At 26.8% G+C, this 10,500-nt stretch overlaps 1 protein-coding gene across 1 annotated transcript in view; it reads right to left on the reverse strand.

Annotated features, from left to right (window-relative positions):
* The window catches only part of LOC111632129 (CREB-binding protein-like), a 68,959-nt gene that overhangs the window by 15,070 nt on the left and 43,389 nt on the right, over positions 1-10,500 (reverse strand). Inside the window, exons 7-8 of the mRNA XM_023376498.1 lie at positions 1,393-1,549; positions 616-1,022 (exon numbers count right to left, since the gene is read on the reverse strand). Coding sequence (XP_023232266.1) covers positions 616-1,022; positions 1,393-1,549 — 564 coding nt within the window. The remainder of the gene's footprint in view (positions 1-615; positions 1,023-1,392; positions 1,550-10,500) is intronic.

The following is a 10,500-nucleotide window of genomic DNA, read 5'->3' on the forward strand; positions in this document are numbered from 1 at the left end:
TTTTTAAATACACAGTTTTTACTTATAGAAAGACAGAAAAGAGCATTTGTATCAACGTAGATAATACAGAAATTTATTTTCTGTATTAAATGGAAGTGAAACAACTAAAGAAAAAGAAATAAGCAAAATAAACTAATCAAACACATCTGCAGATATTTTTTCAATACAAAATCTTTATTTTCATTTTCAGAAATGAAAATAATACTTTATTTTAAACATTAAAAATTAGAATATTAGAAAATTGCCAGAGGATTACTTCAACCTCATGCTTATTTAATTTTACTCTGATGGTTTTTTTTTTTTGGAAATGACAAAAAGAAAACTTTTCTAAGATTTTAAGTGTTTTTAGATTTCAATTCAAGTTTAGATTTCCACCATTATTCCCTCCTATATTAGGAGCAAGTAACAATAATCAGCATAATGACATTCATGCCACAAATTAATTTTTAAATCAAAATATATTAGAAGTAGAATGATATTAAACTGTCTTTTTAAGAATAAACAACCAGATACCACGCATTTTCTTTTTTAAATTAAAGAGATCTTAAGAGAATGTTTCTATAATCAATCATTTTTCAAATTTAAATTTCTAAATATAAACATTAAAATACTTACTGTCATTTGTCTAGTCTTTAAGGTTTCACCAAAATGAGGATGACTTTGACTAATGGAAGAACCAAACTGATTCATTGAATTACCAGTGCAGGTAGGTGTCACAGATGCTATATCTAATGAAGAGGAGGCCATCGTAACAGTTCCAGTCATATTATTGAAAGGAGATTGTTGCATACTAACAGGAGGTAAACGTGGAAGTGAAGTATGTGTAAAATGATTCTGATTTACATTCATTCCTACATTGGGACCAAGAGAATTCTGTAGTTGGCTTGGTGAAGGAAACATATCTCCTCTTGGACCCATATTGCCAGGTATTGTAACATTTGGTGGAGGTATGCGCTGTTGAGCAGAAGGAAGAGACATGTTGGAAATGTGAGATTGTGCTTGTCCACTAATGGTTGAAAGATCTGTAAAATAATTTTAATTGTTATTCAGATTAATTTTTATAAATTAATTTGATAAAATATAATTAAAATGCATTATTATTCATTAATTACTTAAATTCTGCAGGGTCATCATTTAATATTAAAAATATATATTTCTAGTACAGATAAATCATGAAACATGTTCATGAACTTAAAATAACATGCAATCATTCGAAAATTATTACTCATTAAACTTTCTAATATGTCAGACTACAGCTATATTCACATATATTTATGTATGCATATTATGCATATATATGTCAGACTACAGCTATATTCATATATATTTATGTATATATTTCCATAATCTGACATAGTATATACATTTCTAACCATGAAATAAACTACTTACTAATATTTGGAGTGCCAGGACTACCCATAAGATGACCAACTGGACTGTTAATGGGTTGAACTTGCTGCATTTGCTGTTCCTTTCGTTTCTGCCGTTTCTCTTCCAATTCTTTTTGAATCTTATAAATTTTTTCAGCTAGTAGTTGATAATATTCTTCCTACAGAAGTATTATAAACAAACAATTCAACAATTTTCATAAATTTAAAAAAATCTGAATTAAAATTAACAGAAAAGGTATATTTTTTAGAATAACTTTTAAAGCTAATTTTTTAATTAGAATTTTAAAGTCACTTATCTAAAACAAACAAGACATCCCTAGTTAATAATTCAAACTAAGTTATGTGGCAACAAGTTTTTCATATTAAAGAATAAGTATTTGCTCATGTAAACAGTTTATTCTTTTAAGTGACTTAAAACAATATAAATCATCAAAAAGTAACATTTTTTAAAATTTGCCAATTTGATAAAAGTTCAAAACAATTATCTGAAAAAAGGGAGAGAATCAGATTTTTGTAGATTACATACCAACTAAAACAGAATTATATTTAAAAAATGCTGTAGATAATTCTTCACTTAAGTGAATTGATTCAATTAATTTTACATTAATACATATAATTTCTTTATAGCAAAAATTGAAAACTTCTCTTCTCTTTTATAATAAAACAATGTATTTTCCAAGTACCTTATAAATATTATGAGCAAGTCAAATATTAAAAAATTTTTAAAACCTGAATTCTTTAAAACTGAACTGAAAACTAACAACTTGAATCTGCAACAATAGTTAAAAATTCTAGTAGTAATTAAATAATTTAATATTAACAGAACTTTGTAATGACATTGTAATTATTTTCATGATTTATCTCAATATCTAATAAATAAGCTGTTTTAATTATTTTGTCTTTAAGATGATACTGTTATAAATAACGTACAAATCTCTGTATTTTATTATAGAAAAATTATTTAAATTAAGAACACAGAAAATTTTATCATTTAATAATAAAATCTAAAAATTTGAACAAGTTTTCTAAAATAATCAAATTATCATATTTTAAATTTTTTACTATGTGAAATACAAAATTACAGTAGATCCCCCTATAAAACCGTTTCCTATAGTTATGATTCCTATAAAAATTGTGGTATTATCCGTAAACAACGGTAAAAATAACTCCTATAATACGTAAAACGTCATCGGGCAGCCGAACTACTTACCCGCCGTCCGTAGCGCCACGCTACGGAGAGATTTCTATCGTCTGGACAGTATTATATAAATTATATATAAATTAGGTACTGTACATATAATTATATATTAATTATATATAAATTAGGTACTGTATATATAATTATATATTAACTTAATTTATTGTAACTTTATTATAATTAAATATATATTTTTCGCCGTCTAGCGTCACGCTACGGCGAGTTAGGCGACCTATCGTCTGTTTAGTACTGTAATTTTATACATTTCTTGTGAAAGAAACATTTCTTATTTAACGGCCATAAAAATTATTTATATTAATGATGTCTCCAAAGGTCAACGAAGTTTTCGCAGAAAAATAATATCAGAAATCGCGGCCGCAATTTGATGCGCTGTTCCGCGACGAAACCAAGCTTTAGCAACGGGCGTAGTCGAACGGTACACACTCGGTAAGCAATCCTACAATTTTTTGTTTATAACGTAGTTTATACGGATTATTTTCAAAAAAATATACGTATTTTGGAAATGTTGAGTCGAATTAGTCTAGAATCGATTAATTTTATGAAAGAAAACCTTTCAAACAGCCGTAGTCCGTAAACTATGATTCCTACAAAATTGATTCATAAAGAACGGAACGTATCTACCGTCTTATAGGGGGATCTACTGTATAGTGAAACAACCACATTCCATAACAAACAACAAATTAGCAAAACATTGAAAAGAGTTTTAAAATACTAATTAATCTCTTATGAACTAAAGTAAATAACTTCAATTTATATTATTATTTAAAATTTTAAAACTTCCCATTTTGATACAAAAATTGTTTTATTTATTTATTTTAAGAAAAACTGTTTCTTTTCAATTCATAAAACTCACCCTGCTCTTTGCAGAATCATACATATCTCCTTCAACTTTTTTGGCATAAGAGACTAGATTAATCATTCTCTTGTCTTGCAAAGCAGACTGATCAGGCATTGGAAATATTGCTTGAACTCTAAAGACAAACATTATAACCACATCATTATATTTTTATATTTATAGTATGTATTATTTTAATACCTATCTTAAAAATATTTTTGCAATAATAAGGATAAAAAATACACTTTTTAAAAAAATCATTTAAATTCTAAATACATTAAATAACAGCCTTACTTTTGATCTGAATTTCTGTCTAAAGAGTTTCTGTCTAATACATCTGGGATTGTTCTGTTAAGGAAAGCAGTGAGGATATCGATAAAGGGGACAATTCTTAACACAATAACAGATATTACAAAAGGGAGTTTATAATTTTTTAAATTAATTTTTACAGGAATTGAAAATGTTAGATCAATGAAACAAAAGATATAAAAATTTAACTAATTCATTGCATTCCAATTTTAATAATCACGTTCAATAATACTCTCCATTAATAATTTGAAATATTTAATTTAAATTCAAAATAATCATTAAAATTTCCTTATTTTGCTATTATATTATATAAACTTAAATGTTATTTAATGAATAAAATTTAATTTGAAAATGAACAAACAATATATCAGCATTTTGATTTCTATTATTTAAAAAAAAATTAAATTCAAGCTTATGTCAACTCTAACAAAAATATTGATGTAATATTTTAATGAATTACTATAGTTTTTGAAGTTAAAATCATTTCAAAATAAACTGAAACAGCTTTAACTTTTCAGTTAAGAAATAAATGTTTAAAACTAATATTTTCATATTATATAATTAATTTTACATTTTATAGAAAATCATAATTTGCATTCAATATTACTTCAATATTATAAATATATAAATTACACAAAGATATTGATTATATATATATATATATTTTGTAGTAACACATAATTGAAATTAAAAAATAAAGTTTAATTTAAGATTGTTTTATACTCATTTTTAATTATAATTAAACTCATATTTTATAATCTAGTACAGTGCTTCTCAAACTTTCAGTATTCCTGGATCAGTTTTCTTCATTCCAATCCCTTGTGGATCAGTATATTTTGTGAAATAAAAATAATTATAAAATGAAGAAAGCACAGTTCAAATGCAATTTTTTAATTTTAATTTTTAGACAATAAAAACAAAAAAACTTTGGTTATAATCATTTTGAAAAAATGGGTTTGTTGGGCATTATGTAATTTTTCAGGGCAATTTTGATTGCTGATCCACCTCTGACATTAAACATTTAAATAATCACAAAAAGTAATAAAACAACATTTTCTAAAAGACAGTTTTATTAATGTAATATATAAAATTATGAATTTTAAGTAAAATCTCACATCCCAGTAATAAACTGTTTAGGGACCAATGCTGATCTGTAGTTTGAGTAGCACAGATCTAGTATACAACAATATTTATTTTTTACACTTCTATCAGTGTTAATTTATACTGCCATAAAAAGTGACATGTAGCCATTTCCTCCAGATATATGTACTGTACATACATACATACCTAAAAGATTCTACTTCAGAAAATATATCTGGTAGGGTAATATAAAAAATAAACCAAACTTTTAATATAAATATTATTATTATGTTACAAGTATTTAAAGAAGACTACCATCAAAATAATGATATGCATCAAAATACTTCTGAAAAGTCACAAATTCAAATCAGTACATGAAAGAGAAAAAAATGCTGTGGTGATTGCACTCAAGAAGATAACACAGAACAGGCTACACAACTATTTTAATAAATGGTTGCCATTTTTAACAGATGTATGTAGATGCAGATGTTCATTTTGGTTAGTCTTCTATAAATATTTGTACTGTCAGTATAATAAAAATTATATTACAAATTTGGTTTATTTTTGACTCTACCAAGTATATATTTTAAGAGAGACAAAACATCAGAGGATTTATTCTTATTACAATTATATTGAAAAATTCAGTTATTTTTCATGTCTTATTGCTAGATCTATAATCAAGAAATAATCAGTCTAAACATATAAATCAGAAATAGCTCTTGAAAATGAATAGCAATACAAAAAAACTGTTTATTGTAGAAGAAATTTGATCTATAACTTAAATTTCTTTTCATTCTGTGTTCTAATAAGCTTTATTATAAAAACTAATGAACTCATCTTAATTTCAATTTTATATAAACATATTTATTATATTCTTCCTAATTTTTATACATCTAACAATAGACAGATCATCACTTGAAAAAGTCCCCAAAAATATATTTATTTTAAATTCTTAATATTTAAAAGCATATAAATATATATACAGACAATATAAAAAAAGTAAAAAAATAAAATGTTTTGAGTATTTGCAAATAGTTATCTTAAAATATCTATGGACAACAACTTCAATTTTAATAAGATGATTCTTTTTGTTGTCTTTATCTTATCACAAACATTGATTGTATCTAATAAAACCACAAACCATTATTTAACTGTTATTGAATAATTTTATAATCAATACTAATTTAAAATCATGCTTTTTGAAGTTAATTTTCAAAACATTTTCAATTTTAAAAATTGCAATAACAATATGAAAAAATAATCATCACCAATTTTCAGACTTGAGTAATACAGAGGTTGAATCAGTTAATACTGGAAAATTTCTTATGCAAATATGAACCAAATCATGTGGGCACATAAAAATCAGCCAACTTTCTGGAATATTAAAAATTTTTTTTAAATGCCAGGAGGAAAAACAATTAGGCCAATAAAAATAACAGCATGTTGGAAAGAGGAGCATCTGTGGACTTGGACTATCCAATGCCAAATATAGCCTTTTCAGGATAGTAAAAAAGTGAAAAAAAAACTGGCACACATAAATTGGAACTACATACTAAACACACAAATTCACACCTAAATGTTAATTCCAGCAGTAAATAAACAAAAATAAACTTTAATATTCAAACATTTTTGGCAGTCTTTCAGAGGCCCTTGTTGGGAAAAATGCATACAACCAAAAAAAAAAAACAGTTCTATCTTTTGAAAACTTTTAGTTTTCGAATATAGCTGTGTTCTAATTTTTAAACATTTAAACGCTTTTGAATACAAAGATTGTTACATATTACAATATATAAATAAATTGTTTTTTAACTATAAGCTATAAATAAATTCATTAATAATATAATATATTGTGTTGTAAAAGTTAGCCTGATGTCTTAATGTATAAACGATGTTTGATAAGGAAAATTGTTTCTTTTACATTGCCTACAGCTAAATGCATAATTACACGTCAAAAATTATTGTTATGCTTTGTGGTATTGTAAATAGTACTTCCACAATTGTGGAACTGGAATATAGTTGGAGTTAACGCAACCTCCCTTCATGCTCGCTATATAAAGTTTATTTTTGCTCATTTACTGCTGGAATTAGCATTTCGGTGTGAATTTGTGTATTTAGTAAAAAAGTGTTCAGAAAAAGTTCTCACATAAGTAAATCAAGTATAGGTAGTATTATTCAAAAGTGCAACTGGGTGCTTCAGGAAAACTATATGCCTCCTAAGAAACAGCAAAGATGTTATCCCAGCCAATCCATTCTTTAGAGAAGACCCAACAAATCCATGCCAGTATTCTCAAGAAGAATCCTGCTACACAAAGTAGTTTGTCCAAAAGACTGAAGCTTGTGAAAATATCACAAGCTACAGTGAAAGGGATTATTTATGAATATCTTAATCTTGAAAATGTGCACAAAACCAATGAATACACAAAAAGTTGTGCTCAATTTTCTAAAAAAAGGGGGGGCAACATGTAGCTCCAATCTTGTCAGGCAGTGCAGTGTGTTTTCTTCAAAGAATTCATGACAACTTGAATTGTGCTTATGGCAAACTTATATCATCCATGTGAAAATAAATGCAAATATCAATGCAGTCTACTTTCAGATCAAGATTATGGGACAGCAGTGTCAAGAGTGTGGATACATATAAAAAAGCATCCAGTCAAACCAAGTCTTCAGTAGCCTACTACATTAGGAAAGCAGTGGAGACCTTTATCAGGATGATCTCCTTTCCATCCATTCCTGTAAAATCCCCAGATGTCTCACCCATCAATTTCTGTAGCTTTTAAAAGCTACAGAAATTGGTCTCTCAATAGAACACTGAAAGACTATTGCAAGACTGAAAAGTATGCCAGAGTGTGAAACAAAATTCTCTTGAATCTCTGCAATGAAGACTCCTGCAGTAGAAACTTTGTTGTAGAGTTAAAGTTCTGCCTCAAGGAAAGCACATCAAAAACTGATAATGGCAGAGCAGTATAGGGAACACCCACAGATCTTACAAAATGTCCAGAATTAACCAACTCACACCTCTGTGTTCTTATAAATTTATAATTTTCTCGCATATGCTCTAGAACAGTGTTTCTCAAACTTTTTTGCTCAATACATTTGTTTGTAATGGTTCTGCAACCTGAATGTTTAAAATATAAAATTAAAAGGAAACAACTGGTAAACTGGAGTTACTATATATTATACAGCAAAATACAATTATGCATTACTGATAATAACTTATATGTGTGAAATGTAACGTTAATTAAGTACATTTTCTATTAAGAGCAGTTCCTGCCAATTTCGATTTGTAAGAAAAACATTTCAATAATAAAAAACTGAAATTAAAGTAAGTTAACTATTAAAAAATGTAAAACTGAAGACTGTAAATAAACAGACTGTTTCAAAATTATTCAAGAGTCTATTTTACTTTAAAAAATATTACAAGTTTTTTTAAAAACTTAATGAACTGGTTTTTAAAATGTACTTTTCAGTTTGTAAGAAACTTTTGCCAATTTCATTTTGTGTACACACACACACACACACAAAAAAAAATCATTTATTGATCCACTTGTGCCAAAATTCATTATTCATTCTGTATAATAATTTATTGTTATGTATAACAATAAACCTAAAAGTTTGAATAAACAAGAAAATATTTTCAAAATCATTGCAACTTAAATGGCTTTATGATTATGACCTTACATGTAACGATTTTCTATTTTAATGTTATTCAAAATAGAAAAGAAATCAATTTCACATACACACATTCTATAATCTTGACTTTATCATTTATAAATTTACGGCAATATTAATAATTAGAAAAACTTACTAAAAGTTTTCAGTACTTAACAGATGTATCTATTGTTCCTAGTTCTTAGAAAATATTTCAGTAATACGACTATTTCTGCAGAAGACAGTATCATTTCACAACCCATTAAAATTTTGACATGACCCAATACTGGGTCAGTATAGTTTGAGAAATGCTACTCTAGAAACTAAAAAAATTAAACCTTATCTAAATTGGTTCATTTCATAATTCAATATTCCTATTTCACATTTCAAAATAAATTTCATCAATAGAGATATGGACATTCTAATAAGATCTCAATAAGCAAATTACAAAGTTAATATGATACTTAAAGGGAAAAAATATGATAAATGACATTTTGAAAATTTCTAGAGCATAAAAACAAAAATAATTTGTTTAATGCAAAAAAATAAATCAATTAAATAAAAAATAACACAATCAACTTGTCTTAAAACAAACCTCGATAAAGCAAATTTTGCCATTGTCCTGGCAAAACGCCATTGCCACAACATTAATTTTCATACAATAAAGCAAACAAAAATTTTACCAAATTTCATTAAACTGAACAGTAAATTACCCAAGAAATAACCCTATTTCCAATAATGGTTGCTTTTTTTACATATTTCAACATGAACAATATAATGATACTGTAATAAATGTTCTATTCTGAGTAGAGTGGATTTTCTTCTCTTACTAAGAAAAAAGTTAAGTTCAACATCTGTAATCAAATTCAAAGTTTTGGTTTCAGCAGACCATTCTACTGCACTCAGAAAATAGGGGTTAAAGTTTAAGAATACTCATTCCTTTAAATGGATGCAGTCCAATGCAAACATGTGCTAGTTTGCATTTCGAGGAGTACATAAACTGATTCCTCCTGATTTGACTACTTTGCACCAAATTGGGCTTTTTTTACTCTTTTAATGACAAAAAAAAAGTGGTGCCTTGGCTACACATCCCACCATTAACATTACTCAAATTCATATGTCATACTCTGCACCATAGTGTCAGGATGATCAAAATATTGCTCAATGAAAGTGATGATTCCATAAATGTGAGAGAGAGATTGGCAAAGATGTTCAACCATCTAACCCTTCTTTCAAGGATGTAATGAATGCAGTAAACACCATATGCTACTATCTGCAGTTTGAAAGTAATACACTTCACCATACATTCAGGATTAAAAAAGTAGAAGAAAAAAATTTATATCAATCTTCAATATACCTCGCCTTATGTCGATAATTGGTTCCAGGAGAGATGACTTAAGTCGAAAAACGACATAAGTTGAATTTACTTGTCACTAGGCTAAACCACAAATAACCATTCCCAGTTCTGTATTTTAATTATAAATGCATTTTTAATAATATATGATTAATAAAAATCTATTTTAAGCTTTCAAACAAATAAATTTTAGTTTTTATTACAGTACAGGAAAAAAGTAATCTAAATTTACGAATATATGTACAGTACGCACATACTTGTAAATATACATGTTTACAATTTGGCGATGTTTACAGTACATCACGGACTCTTTATTTGTGAATGTGGTTTGCTCTAAGACATTATAAAATATGATGATTTTGTAAGGTTAAATAACAAATACAGTTATTAAAATTATTTTGCAATAGTAAAAAATAAACTAATTTATGTTAAATTTAACAATAACGAAGGCGCTGACAATGAAGCTAAACAGTAGATATTGGAACTACTGTGGAAAATGCCAATATTGAGCTCTTAAAGACCGCTAAATAAAATGACAACACAGAGTCACAAATGTTTTCATATTTCGTTCTCTATGATTTATGATGATTATATTAACATTTACTGTAAATGTATGTATTTTAATATGATTTTATGTGCTTTTAACACTTTTCTAGTGATATTA

The sequence above is a fragment of the Centruroides sculpturatus genome, unplaced genomic scaffold, assembly GCF_000671375.1.
Source record: "Centruroides sculpturatus isolate CEXI.00-Female unplaced genomic scaffold, Cexi_2.0 scaffold711, whole genome shotgun sequence".
Taxonomy (NCBI): Eukaryota; Metazoa; Arthropoda; class Arachnida; order Scorpiones; family Buthidae; genus Centruroides; species Centruroides sculpturatus.